The sequence below is a fragment of the Wickerhamiella sorbophila genome (assembly GCF_002251995.1).
Source record: "Wickerhamiella sorbophila strain DS02 chromosome Unknown contig2, whole genome shotgun sequence".
Taxonomy (NCBI): domain Eukaryota; kingdom Fungi; phylum Ascomycota; class Dipodascomycetes; order Dipodascales; family Trichomonascaceae; genus Wickerhamiella; species Wickerhamiella sorbophila.
Window position 1 is genome coordinate 1,606,416 of NW_020194005.1, and position 17,798 is coordinate 1,624,213.

At 48.8% G+C, this 17,798-nt stretch overlaps 11 protein-coding genes across 11 annotated transcripts; 4 read left to right on the forward strand and 7 right to left on the reverse strand.

Annotated features, from left to right (window-relative positions):
- Positions 1 to 194: 194 nt before the first annotated feature.
- Positions 195 to 1,703, forward strand: B9G98_04190 (putative serine/threonine-protein kinase RTK1; the record flags this gene model as incomplete). Its single annotated transcript, XM_024810747.1, has 1 exon — positions 195 to 1,703. One exon carries the CDS (start codon positions 195 to 197, stop codon positions 1,701 to 1,703), a length of 1,509 nt encoding a protein of 502 aa, XP_024666515.1.
- Positions 1,704 to 1,894: 191 nt separating this feature from the next.
- On the reverse strand, positions 1,895 to 3,088 carry B9G98_04191 (Ribose-phosphate pyrophosphokinase 5; the record flags this gene model as incomplete). Its single annotated transcript, XM_024810748.1, has 1 exon — positions 1,895 to 3,088. The coding sequence occupies one exon, from the start codon at positions 3,086 to 3,088 to the stop codon at positions 1,895 to 1,897; it is 1,194 nt and encodes a 397-aa protein (XP_024666516.1).
- Positions 3,089 to 3,379: 291 nt separating this feature from the next.
- On the forward strand, positions 3,380 to 4,393 carry B9G98_04192 (Gluconolactonase; the record flags this gene model as incomplete). The annotated part of the gene is made up of 1 exon (XM_024810749.1): positions 3,380 to 4,393. One exon carries the CDS (start codon positions 3,380 to 3,382, stop codon positions 4,391 to 4,393), a length of 1,014 nt encoding a protein of 337 aa, XP_024666517.1.
- Positions 4,394 to 4,407: 14 nt separating this feature from the next.
- On the reverse strand, positions 4,408 to 5,883 carry B9G98_04193 (Ran-specific GTPase-activating protein 30; the record flags this gene model as incomplete). The annotated part of the gene is made up of 1 exon (XM_024810750.1): positions 4,408 to 5,883. The coding sequence occupies one exon, from the start codon at positions 5,881 to 5,883 to the stop codon at positions 4,408 to 4,410; it is 1,476 nt and encodes a 491-aa protein (XP_024666518.1).
- Positions 5,884 to 6,017: 134 nt separating this feature from the next.
- B9G98_04194 (Eukaryotic peptide chain release factor GTP-binding subunit) lies at positions 6,018 to 7,913 on the forward strand (the record flags this gene model as incomplete). Its single annotated transcript, XM_024810751.1, has 1 exon — positions 6,018 to 7,913. One exon carries the CDS (start codon positions 6,018 to 6,020, stop codon positions 7,911 to 7,913), a length of 1,896 nt encoding a protein of 631 aa, XP_024666519.1.
- A 39-nt stretch (positions 7,914 to 7,952) lies between these two features.
- B9G98_04195 (Glucosamine 6-phosphate N-acetyltransferase) lies at positions 7,953 to 8,465 on the reverse strand (the record flags this gene model as incomplete). Its single annotated transcript, XM_024810752.1, has 1 exon — positions 7,953 to 8,465. One exon carries the CDS (start codon positions 8,463 to 8,465, stop codon positions 7,953 to 7,955), a length of 513 nt encoding a protein of 170 aa, XP_024666520.1.
- A 116-nt stretch (positions 8,466 to 8,581) lies between these two features.
- Positions 8,582 to 9,937, reverse strand: B9G98_04196 (NADP-specific glutamate dehydrogenase; the record flags this gene model as incomplete). The annotated part of the gene is made up of 1 exon (XM_024810753.1): positions 8,582 to 9,937. The coding sequence occupies one exon, from the start codon at positions 9,935 to 9,937 to the stop codon at positions 8,582 to 8,584; it is 1,356 nt and encodes a 451-aa protein (XP_024666521.1).
- A 765-nt stretch (positions 9,938 to 10,702) lies between these two features.
- B9G98_04197 (Protein YTP1) lies at positions 10,703 to 11,983 on the reverse strand (the record flags this gene model as incomplete). The annotated part of the gene is made up of 1 exon (XM_024810754.1): positions 10,703 to 11,983. One exon carries the CDS (start codon positions 11,981 to 11,983, stop codon positions 10,703 to 10,705), a length of 1,281 nt encoding a protein of 426 aa, XP_024666522.1.
- A 202-nt stretch (positions 11,984 to 12,185) lies between these two features.
- On the forward strand, positions 12,186 to 14,735 carry B9G98_04198 (Mediator of RNA polymerase II transcription subunit 16; the record flags this gene model as incomplete). Its single annotated transcript, XM_024810755.1, has 1 exon — positions 12,186 to 14,735. One exon carries the CDS (start codon positions 12,186 to 12,188, stop codon positions 14,733 to 14,735), a length of 2,550 nt encoding a protein of 849 aa, XP_024666523.1.
- Positions 14,736 to 15,560: 825 nt separating this feature from the next.
- Positions 15,561 to 16,710, reverse strand: B9G98_04199 (hypothetical protein; the record flags this gene model as incomplete). Its single annotated transcript, XM_024810756.1, has 2 exons — positions 15,561 to 15,580; positions 15,618 to 16,710. 2 exons carry the CDS (start codon positions 16,708 to 16,710, stop codon positions 15,561 to 15,563), a joined length of 1,113 nt encoding a protein of 370 aa, XP_024666524.1.
- Positions 16,711 to 16,834: 124 nt separating this feature from the next.
- On the reverse strand, positions 16,835 to 17,581 carry B9G98_04200 (Exosome complex component CSL4; the record flags this gene model as incomplete). The annotated part of the gene is made up of 1 exon (XM_024810757.1): positions 16,835 to 17,581. The coding sequence occupies one exon, from the start codon at positions 17,579 to 17,581 to the stop codon at positions 16,835 to 16,837; it is 747 nt and encodes a 248-aa protein (XP_024666525.1).
- Positions 17,582 to 17,798: the final 217 nt, after the last annotated feature.

A 17,798-nucleotide genomic window follows, 5' to 3' on the forward strand; every position in this document is an offset into this window, starting at 1 on the left:
CATAGATAATTTCCGGCTTCGCCACTTGATCTCGCAGCAAGCCCTCCGCTAGGACCTGGGTTGGGTGACCTCATCACCAACCCTATTGGGACCTGGGAGTGGTCAAACTGTGCGGATCAGTCACGGAGATTCATCCTTCTTAATAATAACTAAGAAGAATAAACTGCCTTCACCCGGATTGTAATTACCCAGTGATGAAGGGGAATCTGATAAACCTATCGCGTCTCAGTTTGCATTCGGATGGCACAGACAACAAAAAGCACGAAAAACCATCATCCACCTCAGCCCCGGTCACCCCGTCGAAGACCCCCAGTCTTAGTTCGGCGGCGAGCGTTGGCAGTAAGTCTGGATCCAAAAATAGTGCGTCAGATGCAGTGTCGCAGGACAGCCACGAAGATCGAGAAGAAGCTCATCAAGCTCATGTCAAAACTGAAAGTCTGACTCCCACAACCTCAGCCAGACCGAGCCTGATGCCCTCGCACAACTCCTCGTTTGAGTTGCGACGGTTTTTCGACAAGGGGCTCCGGAGACACCGGGAGGGTAAAGAAAAGAGAAAACAAGAGAAAGAAGAGCGCAAGCAGGAAAAAGAGGAGCGCAAGCAGGAAAAGGCCGAACGCAAGAGACTGGAAAAGCGCCGACAACAAGTATCGGCCGACAATGCGTCCGCTCACTCTGCGGGTATAGGCTCACTAGAAAATAAAGCAGCCGCGGCCCCATTTTTAGAAGCCCTCGAAAGCAAATACGGCGCTTTGGGCAAGGTTATGGGACAGGGTGCCGGCGGTAATGTTCGGCTAGTGGAACGACCTAGCGACGGCAAGCTTTTTGCCGTCAAGCAGTTCCGGCCTCGGAAATCTAACGAGTCCTGCCAAACGTACGCTAAAACCGTCACCTCTGAATTTTGCATGGGGGCTGCTCTCGAACACAAGAACATCATCGGCATCATTGATCTCGTCAAAGAGCACGAAACTTACTTTGAGGTTATGGAGTACGGGCCCTTTGATTTCTTCAACTTGGTCATGTCGGGCAAAATGACCCGCCATCAGATTTATTCCGCCTTCAAACAGGTGTGCAACGGCATAGCATATTTGCATTCTATGGGACTCGCTCACCGGGACCTCAAACTGGATAACTGCGTTGTTTCGTATGACGGTGTGGTCAAGCTCATTGATTTCGGATCGGCAGTGGTTTTCCGTTACCCCTATCAACGGGAAATTACCAAAGCTAAGGGAATCGTCGGAAGCGATCCTTACTTGGCACCTGAGGTGCTTTACTTGAGCGAATATGACCCACAGCCTTGCGACATTTGGTCGTTGGGAATCATCTTCTGTTGCACAGTTCTTCGCAGGTTTCCCTGGCGAATCCCAAGCCCTGAAGACCAGGCATTCCGTATGTTCAGCGCCGATCCCGAGAATGTGGACGGTAGTAAATCGCAACATGGTGAGGATCCAAAGAATATTCGCGGACCTTGGCGTTTGCTGCGCCTCCTCCCAACCTCTTCTCGTCACCTATTAGGTCGAATTTTAGTCGTCGACGTCAAGAAGCGCTGCTCTATGACAGAAATTCAGGAGGATAAGTGGATGAAACGCATTGAGGAAATCAGTGTGCTTCCAGAAGGACATGACGAGGTTCAACACAAGAATACCAACGTGATTTCAACTGGCCAACCTCTTGAGAATGAAGTCAAGGCTGTTCCGGCTCATTAGCAGGTTCGAGATCACCATGACTTTTATTTTATTCATTATGACCCTACAACATGTCTTATACAACCTGCCAAGGGCTCCACAGACGCACCCTATCCGGCTTTTTTTTTTTTTATGTTCATATGTCAAAAAAAAAAAATTTATTCCTCAATATATATACATCACGATACGTATACTGCTGCTAAGCATCTTTTTCAAACGACACCAACTGCATGATCAAAAAGCATAGAAATCGACTCGCCGTTATGGATGCGACGAATGGCCTCGGCAAGAACGTGCGCGACGTCGACGACCTGGATCCATTCGCCGAACTCTGCTTGGTTTTCGTGCTGAGGTACTGAGTTTGTCGTAACAAAGCAATTGATAGACTTTTTCAATCTATGCAGAGCGTCACCTGAAAAGACACCGTGTGTACAAATGCCATAGACCATTGTAGCACCATGGTCCTTTACAACCTTAGCTGCTCGAGTCATGGTCTTTCCTGAATCAACCAGATCATCTAAAAGAATAACAACCTTACCAGCGACGTCGCCAACCAGTAGTGTGGCATTATTACGACCATCCTTGTGGATCAAAGCAAAGTCCATTCCCAGATGGTCGGCGATTGAAGTGGCCCGCTTGGCACCACCGGCATCTGGAGATACGATCACAGCATGCCGCCAGTCAGGGATCTTGGTGGCGATATATTGTTCAAGCAGTGGCCGGCCATACAAGTTATCGACCGGAATATCAAAGAAACCCTGGTACTGAGGGTCGTGCAAGTCCATTGTGATAATCCGGTCAGCTCCAGCAGTGGTCAAGAGCCTGGCCATAAGCTCACCGGGGTTGGCCATCCAGCATTTGAAACCAGGGTTATATTGAGGTTCGACGTTCTCTTCTTTGGGCGGAGCGACTACCGATAGCTGCCGATTGAAACACGGCCGCACAGGCGAAATGCTCATACCAATGTTTGTGCGAACTGGTGTAATAGGAGGCTGAGCCAGATCTCCGAGTCTAGGCGGTGGCTTCTTTGCTAGGGGAGTCTCAAAGGGCTGCTGTTGCTGGGCAATCTTGCTAGCCTCTTTGGAAGACACGTTCAAAACATCTCTGAGATTGAGCTGACGGCTGTAGGGAAAAAGAGGCATAACAGCAACCACAGATTTGGCGGAAGCGGCTTTGCATGCTGAAATCATGATCAACAGCTCCATAAAGGCATCGTTTACTTCTCCGCAAGCAGATTGGACGACGTAAACGGTCTTTTCCCGCACGGACTCGGCAATGCTTACATTGGTTTCGCCATTGGCAAACAGAGAGCTATGGATCTCAGCCGGCTGGACGTCGAGATCACGGCAGATCCGTTGCAAAAGCTCGGGGTGGGAATTGCCGCCCAGAATAACGCTGTCGCGCATTAGGGAACTCAATCGAGTGTCAGGCGTCAAATTGGAAGCAGTTATAAAGAGACCCAACAGAGAGCAACGTTGGGATCAGCAAAATAGTTTTCGGAAGAGCGATGAATCGACACCAGCTGTCTTTCTGAAACTGGGTTTGAGAAAAAAAAATCCAATGGTCGGCTCACCTAAGCACAAGTGTTAGAGCATTAAACTGGGGTTGAGCATGCATAGCGTAACCACTATGCATAGCGCAGACGTGAGCGCTCGCCTTCTCCCTTACCATCGACGGTTTTTTTATTGCGAGTTTTGATGACAAGACCCCAGTGCGAGAGTTCTACAGCTGCTGCCTTTGTCAATGAAGTCGGTGAGTTCGAAGTTTCAGTAGTCGCTTCGATTCCCGAGATTCCGTTCGCCCACGAAGCAGGAATATGGTTACCGGCTACTCGCGAAGTTGTGTTCACTTCGAACCAGTTTTTCCCTGCCTGCATGCGTGGTAAAACAAAAGTTACAGTCTCTATTCTCAGTTTAGACGACAATACGCTGCGGACAATTCTACCCAGCCCACCTATCGAGGCTGCTAACGGAGGAACTAACTACAAGGGGAAGGCATTGATTTGCCAGCAAGGCCAGGGTGAAATTGCTTCTGGACTAGTTTTGTTGGATACCAGTGAGCCCTACAAAACGCAGGTCCTGCTGGACTCGTTCCATGGCCGTCCGTTTAACTCGCCTAATGACGTTGTGATTTTGGGCTTGGACGATTCGATTTGGTTCACCGACCCGAACTACGGCAAAGAACAATGCCTCAAATCTGAGTGCTTGCTGCCCAATCAGGTCTACTGCTACGATCCTAAGAAGCAGACCGTCCGTGTCGTTGCCGACGGCTTTGAAAAACCCAACGGAATCGCCTTTTCGAACGACTACAAGGTCTGCTATATCACAGATACGGGGGCTTTCAGATTCGATGGGAAAACTCTAAAGGTAGACAGCACGGGTGCTTCTACTATCTACAGCTACGATGTTATTCCGTTGCCATCTGGAAAACAGGCCGGATACACCCTGGTCAACCGGCGAGTGTTTGCATATTCAGCTACGCCAGCTCCGGACGGCATAAAGATCGATTCAAACGGAAACGTGTGGAGCGGGTGCTCAGATGGAATCCACGTTTGGAATCGAGACGGTGTGTTTCTCGGCAAGATTCCTATCGAGGGGGGAGTGGCTAATTTTGTTTTCACAGACCCAGGAACCCTCATTGCCTTTAATGAAACTCGGCTGCTGAAAATAACCAATCTCAAGGTACGCGGTGTTCTAGACACCAGCCTTTGAGCTATTTACAAAATTTATAGATTCTTTGTTTTTCGATTTCTAGACTTATTCTTGACTGGGCTATCCCGGAATGGTGATCGCGAAAGCTCGCTCTGCACGTCTGGCTGTAGAATCGGCTGGTTTGCAAACCTATCTCTCTCCCAGGGGGTAATTGGTGGCGTTTCGCGGCTGGAATGCTTGGTGCTGGAGGGAGTTGTGAACGGGGACTCTCGACGATTCCGACGAACAGATCTGGGGGTCTCTTCAAAGTAGTCTGATCGATCGCTGTCGTAGTTGTTTCGTCCATGAGAATCATCACGTAGATAAAGACTCAGCCGCTCATCGTGAACCTCATACATTGACTTTTGATCGTTAGCCTGGAGAGCGGCTAACCGGAGCAAATACTCAAGTACAGACAGCGCCTCTGTTCGTCGCCCTGAAATGTTCAACCCCGAAAGCTTTGCCGCAAGCTCGTCACCGCTATCACTTTCGCTATCACTGGAGTCATCAGAACTATCAGAGGTCGATTCAAAGTGGGTTTCCAGGGCGATCCATTCGACGTTTTCCTGTGGATTATATTCACTCTCTGCTGTGACCTTTGTTGACTTGACTTCTTGAAATAGTTTGTTTAGTTTTAAAACAAGAACAGGTGACTGGGAATCCGGTATTTCTAGAAGACGACCGGATGCAGTGAAAAATAGTCTTGTGATAGTTCGCACGTCAATTGATACCACCCGCGGGGTTTCATCACTCTCGTGATACCGGCCGTCATCGAAATCCTCTTCTAACCTCAATTCATAAGAGAACTCCTCTTTAGAACACGTACGAATCAGCTGAGCACGACATTTTGCAAACTCTTCTTTCCACGTAATGTCGTTATTCGTAAGGCCCGTTTGGACTCGATTCGAAGAATAGAAAATATCGTAATAAACAAGACTGAAAACAGGACCAACAAGAGCTTTGCTTTTGCCATCAAAACTTGAATCGGCACTAGTCAACAAGTTTGCCGCTTGCAGAAACCTACCGGGCGAGACATAGTCTGGTAAACTTGCTGTAAGGTTGGCTCCGGAGGTAGTCAAAGCAAGGGTAATGAGCGGGATAGCTTCCTCGACTCGTTGCAGCAGATTCTTCAAGAACCCGCCTACCCGGTCCACTGCAGTGCGTCGCAAATCTGTGTTCTTCGATTCGCGGATTGTCTCATACTCGCTTTCCACACGGGCTTGGAACTGGTCTATATCCTTCCGCAGATCGCGCGTGAGCTGCAACGTATACTCTAGAGAGGTGTGGCCACGACTAGAAATCAGCTCGATCAGGTCAATTGCTGGGATCAAGACCTTCACGCTGGTCTCAAGTCGGTTTTGAATGCGATCTAGCTCACTCGTATCTTCTCGAGGCACCGTATCTATGAATTGAGACAGAGTTTTGAAAGCATACCCGCTTGCAATCGAAATCCCCGAGCGGATCGCAAACGTTACTGCCTGCGACCCGGCCTTCTGTAGTAATTGCTCCATCTAATTCCCAGAATTGAGCCTCAATTCTCCGATCTAAAGCTGCTTGGGTTGGGGGTGGGCAGACAGAAAAGATTACCTAACGGTGAAAACTTATTTCTACGCAACACTTTTGAGGTTTTTGTTCGGAAATAATAATGTCTAACGAGCAGGACAAACTGGCGAAGGATTTGGAAGAAAAGGCCAACATTTCTGACGCCAAGCCGGCCAAGAAGTTCAACTTCAACTTCAACGCCTCCGCAAAGTCGAGCTTTGTTCCCGGACAGTTCAACCAGTATGGCCAGTACGGTGGTGGTGCCCAATCCTCGAACTTTGGCTACCAAGATTACAGCAACTATGCCCAGCGTCCTGCGCAGGGTGCTGCTCAGGCAGAGCCTGACTCCAGCAGCATGACTCTTGAGGAGTATCAGAAGCAGTCCAAGGCCAACCTGAGCACTCGTGGTAAAGTTGGTGGTGGAGCCAAGGTCCTGTCTGTTGGTGGCGCCAAGAAAGCCGACTCACCTAAAGTTCTTAAAATCGGTGGTGCTAAAAAGGAGGAGTCTCCTGATCCCAAGGCAGCTCCCAAGGCAGCTCCCAAGGCATCGCCCGCTGCTGCCGCTGCCGCTGCCGCTGCTGCCGCTGCTGCTGAGGCTCCCGCCGCTTCTCCTGCCCCAGAAACTACTTCTTCAGAGACCACTGATGCCGATGCCATTGCTCAGGAGCATGAGCAGCTCGACCAGGAAATCGTCGAGGACATGTTTGGTGGTGCCGACGTAAAGGAGCACATGTCGATCCTGTTTATGGGCCATGTCGATGCCGGTAAGTCCACCATGGGCGGTAACCTGCTGTATTTGACTGGATCCGTCGACAAGCGTACCGTTGAAAAGTATGAGCGTGAGGCTATTGATGCTGGTCGCCAGGGTTGGTATCTTTCTTGGGTCATGGACACAAACAAGGAAGAGCGTAACGAGGGTAAGACTATCGAAGTTGGTCGCGCTGTGTTTGAGACCGAGAAGCGTCGCTACACCATTCTGGATGCTCCCGGCCACAAAATGTATGTTCCATCTATGATTGGCGGTGCTTCGCAGGCAGATGTTGGTGTCTTGGTTATTTCTGCCCGTCGTGGTGAGTACGAGACCGGTTTCGAGAAAGGCGGTCAGACCCGTGAGCACGCTATTCTCGCCAAGACCCAGGGCGTTGAGAAGCTCGTGGTTGTTGTTAATAAAATGGATGATTCCACCGTCGCCTGGTCAAAGGAACGTTACGACGAGTGTACCAAAAAGCTTGCCGTATTCCTCAAGGGTACTGGATACACTGATGTCACTTTCATGCCTGTCTCTGGTTACACTGGTGCGGGTCTTAAGGAGCGGGTGCCCAAGGAAACCTGCCCCTGGTATGACGGACCTTCTCTGCTCGAGTTCCTGGACAACGTTCCCCTAGAGAACCGTAAACTCACTGCACCTTTCATGCTGCCTGTTTCGGGTAAATCTAAAGACTTGGGCACTGTTGTCGAGGGCAAGATCGAGAGCGGCAGCATCAAGAAGGGTAACAGTTTACTTATGATGCCTAACCGTACCCAGGTCGAGGTTAGTGCCATCTACAATGAGAGTGAGGCTGAGATCCCCGGTGCCATCTCTGGTGAGCAGGTCAAGATCAAGCTCCGTGGCATTGAAGAGGAGGACATTCAAATTGGCTTTGTGCTTACATCTGCAAAGAACCCCATCAAGGCTGTCACACGGTTTGAGGCTCAGGTTGCCATTGTCGAAGTCAAATCCATCTTGACTACTGGTTATTCTTGCGTTATGCACGTGCACACTGCTGTCGAAGAGGTCACGTTCACCGCATTGCTCCACAAGCTTGAAAAAGGCACCAACCGTAAATCCAAGAAACCGCCTGCCTTTGCCAAGAAGGGCATGAAGATTATTGCCCGCATCGAGGTCGCTGAGCCGGTATGCGTCGAAGTCTTCTCCAAGCTGCCTCAGCTAGGCCGTTTCACCCTGCGGGACCAGGGCCAGACCGTGGCTATTGGTAAGATCACCAAGTTGCTCGACTAGGATTTTTTAAAAGATTTATAAAAGTATACAAAAACTTTCTTACAGTTTGGACGGCGTTTGGAACTTGAGAACCATTTCTGCACCGCCTCGGGTAAACCCGCATTTTTCGTAGAACTTGACATTGTGCTCTGAGCAGTCGAGAATGATTTTGTAGCAGCCCTGAGCACGTCCAATTTCCGTCAGAGCGTTGATAATGCGAAGACCTAGCTTTTTACCCTGCTGATCTTTGGCAACTGCAATGTCCTCGATGTGACCAACTTTACCGCATTCGTGAATGAGCTTGCTCTCTACCAGGACAGTGCCGCAACCGACAACACGGTCCTGTTCATTCAAAACCACAAGAGTATGGTACATATCCTTCTTGGACTTCCAGTAATTGAATTGGTCAACAAACTGGCTGCGTGAAATGTTGCCAACGACAGTCAACACCTTGAGCACATCCAGAACCCCTTTGTCGTAGTCGCTGGACACCAATGGACGCATTCTGTAGCCACTGGGAAGCTGGTTCGTCACGGATCGAGGAATGAGCTGAGCATCAAATAATGGATCCATTCTGTTTACTTTTGTTAACAAGTTTAATGTTGGGTCTAATTAGATAATAGAGGGGATGGACGTTCCAGGTAGGTTTATATCATGATTAGTCGTAAATAAGGTCTATAGTGAGTAGTCTAATAGAAGTCGCCCTGGTCAATCATGGCGTCCGCAACTTTAATGAACCCAGCAATGTTGGCACCGGCGACCAAAGAAGGCAACTTGCGAGGGACCTTGCCGTAATCCTTGGCAGTGTCCAGGCACAGGTAGAAGCAGTTGGTCATGATCTCCTTGAGCTTCTCGTCGACCTTGGCCTGAGTCCAGGTAACGCGCTGCGAGTTCTGGGCCATCTCAAGACCTGAAACAGCAACACCACCACAGTTGGCAGCCTTGCCGGGACCGTACCAGATGGTAGCGTGCTCGCGACGAGCCGCCTCGAAGATCTTGACAGCCTCGAGAGTGGAGCCCATGTTGGAGCCCTCAGCGACGTACTTGCAGCCAGCCTTGACCAAGTACTCGGCCTCCTCGCCGGAAACCTCGTTCTGAGTGGCGCAGGGCAGAGCAACGTCGACCTGCTTGACCAGCGTCCATGGGCGCTTGCCCTCGTGGTACTCAAAGTCGGGGAATTCAGAAGCAAGCACCTTGAGCTCCTTGCGAGCAAGCTTGACCTCAGCAACCTTGTTAATGTCCTCGGCAGTGAATGATTTGCCGTTCTTAGAAATGAAGCTACCCTTGGAATCGGACAGAGACAAAACAGAGCCGCCAAGCTGGATAACCTTGAGTGCAGCGTACTGAGCCACATTACCGGAACCGGAGACAAGGACCTTCTTACCTGTGAAGTTCTCTTTGCCATCAGTAGCGTAGTCGATCATTTTCTCGACATAATAGACAAGACCGAAGCCAGTGGCCTCGGGGCGAATCAGCGAGCCACCCCAGGCGAGACCCTTGCCTGTCAAAACGCCCTCAAAGACGTTCTTGAGATGCTTGTACTGACCAAAGAGGTAACCGATCTCGCGGCCACCAACGTTGATATCGCCGGCAGGGACATCAGTGTCGGCACCAATGTGACGAGAAAGTTCGGTCATAAAGGCCTGGCAGAAGCGGCGGATCTCGGAGTCGGACTTGCCCTTGGGGTCAAAGTCAGAACCACCTTTACCACCACCCATGTTCAGGCCAGTAAGTGCGTTCTTGAAAACCTGTTCATAACCCAAGAACTTGAGAATAGACAAGTTGACCGTGGGGTGGAACCGAAGACCACCCTTGTAAGGGCCAAGAGCTGAATTGAACTGGACACGATAGCCACGGTTGACCTGGATGTGTCCATTATCGTCTTCCCAAGTGACACGGAACTGAATCACCCGCTCAGGGATGGCAAGCACCTCCATGAGACGCTCGAGGTTGGGACGTTTCTCAAACAACAGAGTATCCTTGAAGCTCAGAAGGACCTCATCGTAGGCTTGCTGAAATTCGGGCTCAACTGGAATCTGAGACATTTTCTATTAGCAACTGGTGATATTAAGTTTCCAGAGGGGGAGACTTTGCAATTTAAATACTCCAAGGCTGCATGGGCTCTGACCAATAGCCGCTCGTAATCGTAGCAGATAAGGCAGGTTGCTGCAGCACGCACATTAGTGCCGCCAGGCGGGATTCTCCAGTGGCCACTTAAGCACGTACAAACGGGCGCGAGCCGCAAAATATAGACAGCTTTGGAAATGTGCCCCGAGGAGACTCCCGAATCTGCCTCACGCGGTTCCAAAATCCCTACACTGACTGCGAGTTTTATTCCTCGACCCGAACGGAGGTTCTGCAGAATATGACGTATTCCCGGTATCGGCTCACAAGGGTAGGGGTTAATGCCCGTCGAAGTGTTGTGGTGCTTGGAATCAGGGAAAATGAAAGGGCGAAAAAACTCGAACTCGCTGTGCCGAACACCGAGCTAAAACGGCATACACCCCTCATACTGGGTGTTTACTCGATGCATCATCAAAGCACCGACTATATTGTAAAAATCCGCTATTTTATAGCTCTGTATATCAGCCCACGCTCGCTTGAAACGCCACAGCCCTCCATACGCTTTGTTCAACCCTGCATGGGCCCCTGCCGATACGAATCGGGTCCCGGGCAAGCCAGTGTCAGTGTCAGATACCGCTCATCTCCGGTGCGGCATTATAGCCAATTGGATGCAGGAATAAAATAGAAGTCGGATGTACATGGATACTTATAAAAACGAATGAACGCAGTGTTTTTTTTGGGCAAAACTAGTCGCTGATTTCAAAGTCATTGACCTGGGCTTCCTCATCAGGCTGATGCAAGAACGGACGGAGTTCTATGCCGGCCTCTTTGGTGGGAAGCTCTATGCCCTGTGATAGCTGCTTGTAGGATGTAACCATAAAGTAAGCGTCAAGGAAAAGCACAAAGCCAACGGCCGAAATGGTCAGCAAATATGGTGCAGCCATAACGCCCTGAGAGTGCAGGAACGCCATGGCCTCTTCAGTTGCACTCATGAAGAAACATCCCGAAAGACAGAGAAGCAGAGGGGTCAGGTACTGGAATGATTTAACCTCGTTTCCTTCGTGGGGCTGGTCCTTGAGCACAAACGAGATTTCAACGATACGCGTCAGTCCTGCAAGCACAAGCACCACACCGAACATCATGTGGATATCTGTAGACACTGCGAAGCGCTGGGTATGGGTGATCATCGAGTATCCGGTTGCAATAATGACAAATGCTGGAATATGGTTACGCTGAGGGCGGTGATTCACCCGGTCCCACGACATGTAGACGCCCAAGGCGCCCGCAGCCCACCAGATGATACCCATGGACGTATGCTGGACGTCTCCGTGATTCCAGTCCTCCTTGCCCCAGCGGTGCTCGGTAAACGTGTTGATGATACCCCAGATCATGATCACCATGGAGTCAAAGTACTCTTGAGAACGGTTCATGCGCTTGAGGAAGTGCTCACCAATAAACAGCATGCAAAGCAAAATAACGCCATACACAATGAATGCGGTCCCCATGATGCCGTGAGCAAGACACTGACCAAGGTGGTCGCTCTTGCAGTACTGCAGGTACGAGATGAACGCCAACCCAGCAAACACAAAACAAACCAAAGGCTGGAGCAGTGAAATAGCAGTGTGGACCTTGTTGACGATCTCGCGCATGGCCGACAAAATACCTCGTGGCATGTAAATTTGCAAAAGCAGCGTTCCTCCAACACACGCCAATCCCCACAAAGCACAGAAATCAACCAGCCACGGGTTGTACCATTCAATCCCGGTGACGTGGCCCGTAATCGCAGCCATAATGGCTGAAACGCCCCCGACGAGCTGAACAATTAGGTGCCATCTGCTACGCGCCTGCTTGCACACGAAGCCGTACGGCAGAACGAAGCCGAACGCAATCGCAACAAGTATAAAATGGAACACCATCATACCTGTGAGTTTGTAGTCGACATACACAGCCCCGCTATGCTCGTGCATAGGCTCTGAGGGCTCTTCATCATGACCTTCGTGTCTCACCAGGAGGTTGATTAAAGACATTACCTAACACATCGCAAGCGAGTGTGATATATATAGGCCCCCGTGAAACGCATTCAGGGGTGAGGTATTTTCATAAAGACGTAAAGCAAGCTTGCGATTTCGTTCTAACTAGCACAGTTGGGGGTTCTTCTTTTTTCTCAAGTATCCTTGCTAGAATTGCAACAATAGCTATTTTTCACTAGCGGCACTCACCTGATCTTTGATGACACATCGATGGCCTGGCCGATGGGGTTGTCATGACCGTATTGCATGGTCTCGAAATGGCCTGGTTGCATACATTGCCAACGGCAAGGTGCACATCACGTGGCTCAAGTGCGAGGATGGCGAAAAGTGGACGTTCACTCCGTCCGTCGCCGTGAAGGTCACCTCGAACCCAGTGCACCTTAGTTGGTCAAGAGCGCACTATGATTTAGCAATTGTCGACGACATGGGCCGCATCCAAATAAACGAGCTCACTTCTTCGGGAATTTCCATTAACCACGTCGTGTCTTCTACTACTGCGGATCAAAGACCGCGCGCCATCGAACAGGATGCCCTGGTTGGCACGTACTGGCTCGGTGTCGACAAGGGATTTGTCGTCCCGACTGCTCTGGGAATCAAAGCCGAGTCCACGGAACAATCAAGCAATGGAATCATGGCCACGCAAAAACCAGAGTGGGAGACCTTCAGAACTCTTGGCCCTTTCCACCCCATTAGAGTGAGGGGTGCATTAGTCTGTGTTAACGGAAATGGCGTGTTCAGACTATTGGCTCAGCTTGGCGACACACAGTATAGAGAACTCGAAACGTTACTGCAGGGGACAGAGAGCTTGCTGTTTGCAACCGTCGTGCCTATTGGAGATGCGCTGCTGGTGGCTACTTACTCCGCGAAGGACCAGATTCAGGTGTACAAGATCACAATCACCTGGAACAATGAAGCATTGATCAACAGAAATAATAATCAAGAAGCGTTTGCCAAGCTAACCAGTGTACCTCTTACCTCGATCACCGCTGTCAGGCCACCAGATACTCTGGTCACCGCGTTTAGCTTTGCTCAAATACCTGATTTCAAGAGTACGAACGTGCCTAAAACTTTCGACGTCAACCACTTTGAAATCCATACGGTTTTCACATGCAAGAACAATTCACATGTTTTCATTTACAAGCTAGCCAGGCAGTCGGAAGTGTTGCATCCTGCCTTCATCGCTCTTGAACAGCAACAGACCGCTCCACAAGAACTTGTAGAGGCATGGAAACTCTATTTATCAGTGCAACAGCCACCGAAGGAACCGATCAAATACTATAGTGTTCGGGAAGTCGACGTGTCTATTATTTATGCATCTGGAAAATTTGAAGCTATCAGTCTGATTCCTGTCGAGATGAACTTTGGAAAGTACAAAGTGGATTTTTCCGAAGAGCAGCAGCAGGTACTCGCTCAGGTTGATCACGCATGTGTGTCGCCTAATTTGACTTGTGTTGCCCTTTTTAAAGGCGAGGAGACTTTGCAACTGGAAGAATTATCGACTTATAAAGATGAAAAAGATCAGCAAAAGCTTTTCATGCTTGCCAATGCAGTAGCGACTCGTTATGCTTTTTCGGTATTCAATCATACTCAGTGCGATGATATGCTTGGTCTGGGATGGCGCCTTCTTTACAGCGTCATGCCTTCCATCCAATTCAACCAGTCGATGTTCTTCAATATGTTGGCAAGTGAAGCTCAGCGAATGCTTAATGCCGGTCTTGAGCCCCCGGACGATCGACACGTTGAGCGTGTGATTGTTATGCCTTCGCCACTTCATCGCTGGTTTGCATTTGTGATGGTTTTGGGAACTCGTAAAGGCTGGCATCGAAACAGCGGCAGTCAGTTAGCGCTGACGGCAGTCAATATTCAGCAAGTCGCTTTTGCTCTGACCTGGTCTCTTAAAGTCCTGTCCGTTCCATCAAAGGCCCAAAATACGCAGCAGCAACTCGCAGAGCTTTCTTCACATTGCTACCATATTATGAATATAATGGGACTTGTCCGATGGACTACGGATTTGACGGCAAGAATTTACCAGGAACTCTACCTGACTCTTGTTCAGAATCCTCAAAACAAAGAGGAGCTGGTCAAAAAATTCATTGAGAAACCCAACATATTTATGGCCCTCATGTTGTCGAAGATTGTGAGGTACCTTCTTATCTACGTTCTTCGCGGAGTCCGAGGACTAGCTCAGGTAACTCAAAACCTACTGACGATCGAGTCTCAAGTTGGTCACGGAGACCTTGTGAAGACAACCCACCTGAAATTCCAGCAGATTCTCAACTCTGCACCTGTTCCTTTGGCTCACTTTGAGAAACTGCTCACAGAAATTGACAAACAGCTGAAAACAGTGTACAATAGCGGAAAACTTCAAGACCGGGTTAAGCAGGCACTTGAACTAGAGATCTTGAAGCACGCGCGAACTCCAAAAGTGCTATTGCCTATTATTTCGCATATTATTAAAAGTACCAATCTTGACGGCGTGGATATACCTCATTTGTATTTCTACGACACATCCTGGCTCCACCTAGACGATGTTAAAGGACTGTTCAACGAGCAGATTGATGGAATCCGCAAACGTGTTCTATCTGGCAATGATACCCGTCGACAATGTACTCGATGCGGGATTATCTCGGCCAATGATCCTCCTAAAGTTGCCAGCAAAAGCCAGTTTACAGTTCTGTTCCAGCGCAACTGCTTATGCGGGGGTTCTTGGCAGAATGAAGATACCACGGACAAAACCATTTCAAAGTAATGTAGCACTTTTGTACCTAGGAACCCTTGAAAAAATGCCACAAAAGCCGCGGTAAGTGCTTGATGAGCCACTCAGTTGAGTGGTTGTTTTGTGGAAGGTCGCATCTTGCGGGTCCGTAGTTCTGACCGATTGAGTTCGTAGCAGACCCTTTGCCAACTGTCTCATGGCGAGAGCATGCTCTTAGCCAAAAGCGACCGGTCAATATATGGTAGTTTTATTACTTTGTAATGATTAAAAACGGTTTAGTGCAACAAAAAGACGTACAATTCACCTAAAAGTTGTTCCAGAACTCCATTTCAGCATCTCTGGCCTGAACATGCTCTCGCCTTGAGTTAGTGGGGCGACCACCTCTACCAAGCAGTTCACACGACGAGGACCATTTTTCGGTTCTGGCCGTGTGAGTCAGTGGGAGACCTCTTCTACTAGCTGTTCACACGACGAGGACCATTTTTCAGTCCTGCCCGTGTGAGCCAGTGGGAGACCACTTCTACTAACTGACATGCTTTTAGACCAAAAGCGATTGGTCAAGATATAGTAAATTTATTACTTCATAATGATTAAACACGGTTTACTGCAACCAAAAAGACACTTAGACGTACATTCACTTAAAAAGTTGTTCGAGTAGCTCCATTTCAGCATCTCTGGCTACGTCAGGAAGAAACTTGAATTTCTGCGCTCTACCCAAATTAGCGATGCGTATAGTGTCGTCATGATCAATGAAAAAGCTCTCCAAGCGTATGTCACAATGCCTGACATTATAAGCATGAAGAGTTCGTAGTGCGTAGCGCATTTGTTCCATTGTTTTCAGACTTAGATCGGTTTTGGTTACGTGACGTCCAAACGGCCTGAAGGCGAGAATATGGTAACGATCGAATAAGGTACCATAAACTATGCGCTGAGGTAGAACATTGAGATGCTTGCTATTAAGATACTCAAACATTGATGCCTCATTCTTCATAATCTCGATATGGGCTTGACTTCCTGAGGCTACCTTGAAAATCGCGGTTTGCTGAAGACCAGGTTGCGCTACCTCATAAATGGTACCAAGGTAGATTCCAAATGTGGGGTTGAAATAATAACAACCACCAGCTGGCGAATTGAGACACACAAAATAGCGCAGAGCATTGAGCTTGTTCACAACCCACCATCTCACCTTACCAGGCACAGCAGCTGATTGTGAAATCATATGCAGAGGTGGATCCGGACGGGTTTCCGCGCTCAGTTCAAATCCCTTATGGAAGTTGATGTATGGTGTCTTAAAGTATGCTTCGAGCACCAAAGCCATCAATGACGCCGTTGATTTATCACCTGGTATCGGGCCCGAAACTGAGAGTTTAAGACCTTTACCCTCATCACTGTTAGAGATCATTAGAAAGTGCGTGAACCCAAAAGTGGACACATAGCCCATCCTGAGATCGTTCACTAAAAGTAGGCTAGCGATTTCATGTACCGCGCAGACATAGCTCTTGTCACTCTCACTCAGTTCATTTTCTGGAGTAGTATACAACTTGCACAACTTCGAAGCATCATATCGTCGACTTATTTTAGATTTGGGTTTGTGAAGACCAACAAGTACTGGACGGCTCCCGCCATTCAGCGTAACACTCAAATCGCTGGAACCTACCTGGCCAGCTGGGGGAACCGACAGAAAGTTGGCCTGGATATTGTTCTTCTCCAGTACAGCCGACAGCGAGGTGCCATTTTTGGAAGCAAATTGAGAGTCCAAGCTCAGTTCCCACGCGTTTCTATCGAAATGTCTTATACGAAACAGGTTCTTTTGCATAACAAACTCGAAATCGTGCCACGGTTCAACGCTGTCAAATTCAAAACGAATGGCATGCCTTGTTTTGGTGCGGAAAGTCGAGATGTTACTGAGTTTGCCCCGACTAACCGTCACCACCTTCACAGGTGGAGCAGCCAAAGGAGCAGTCAGAGTATTGCGTTTTGGAGTGCTGGATGATAGATCGAGAAGCATGGGGATTTAATACAACAAAGAGATCGTTGTAAGATGAAGTAAGTTGGATTTTGACTTATTTATCACGATCGTACCGAAATATCCACATTAGGCATTTAGCGACACACTTGCCTAAACGATCTAACTAAGTTGATGCCTGAAAGGGATTCGCACATTTTCTGGGCTCTGTTTCTCTGGTTACAGGAGAAACCATCGTCTGCCAATCTAACGGTGCCAAAGGGTAGCCAGAAGTTGATTTAGCAAACACCACGCCCAGATCACTTTGAATAGTCGATAAATAGAAATTGTTTCCGTCTCCCAGCGACAAAACACTTGCTCTCACAATATCTCCTGGTCTAAAGCAGTCTCGGGCTTTCACTTTGTCTCGCTCAGTAGCTCTGACATCCTGCAAACGAATAACAGCGTTGTAGCCCTCATCAAGATTGCTCGAGTCAACGTTTGTTCCGGACGCCTGGTGAACTGTTCCGACAGCAGCACCGGTCCAGCCAACACCATTATCTTTGGTTAATGCAGCTTTATTCTCAACCACAAGAATTTGCACATTGATCTGGGTTGGCATAAGTTTCGTAACCACACCGTACACTATATCGCCGACCTGCGGGAGCTGAGAGGAGTTTCGCTGTGAGTTACTTCGTGGAGTCTCAACAAAAGCGTAGGGATTATTGTACTTGTTCACCACACTAACTCGGTGTCTCGCTTTGGATTTGACGTCGTCTACCTCCTCGACCTTGAGCTCACCAAGCAAGCAGCTAACGTATCCATTGTCAGTGGGTTCTACACCAGGTCCAGCAACATATTTGGGCGTCTTGCCTTTTTCTGTGTCCTTCAACAGGCAGATCTGCTGGCCTGGAACGACATAGGCTGGAAGCATGACAAACGGAGGTTTTTCGATCTCTGTAGTAATCCACTATAACGCTGTAGTAGGTAGACTAGCTGAGCGGAATCGTAGACACTAAAGGGAGAATTAAACAATTACTATGAGGACAAATATAAAATAGGTCAGAACAATCGATGTATTGTACAACGGATGGTACCGGCGAAAGCTCGTCGAGCCGCTATAATTTTTTTTGGGATTTTTTTGGGGTTTA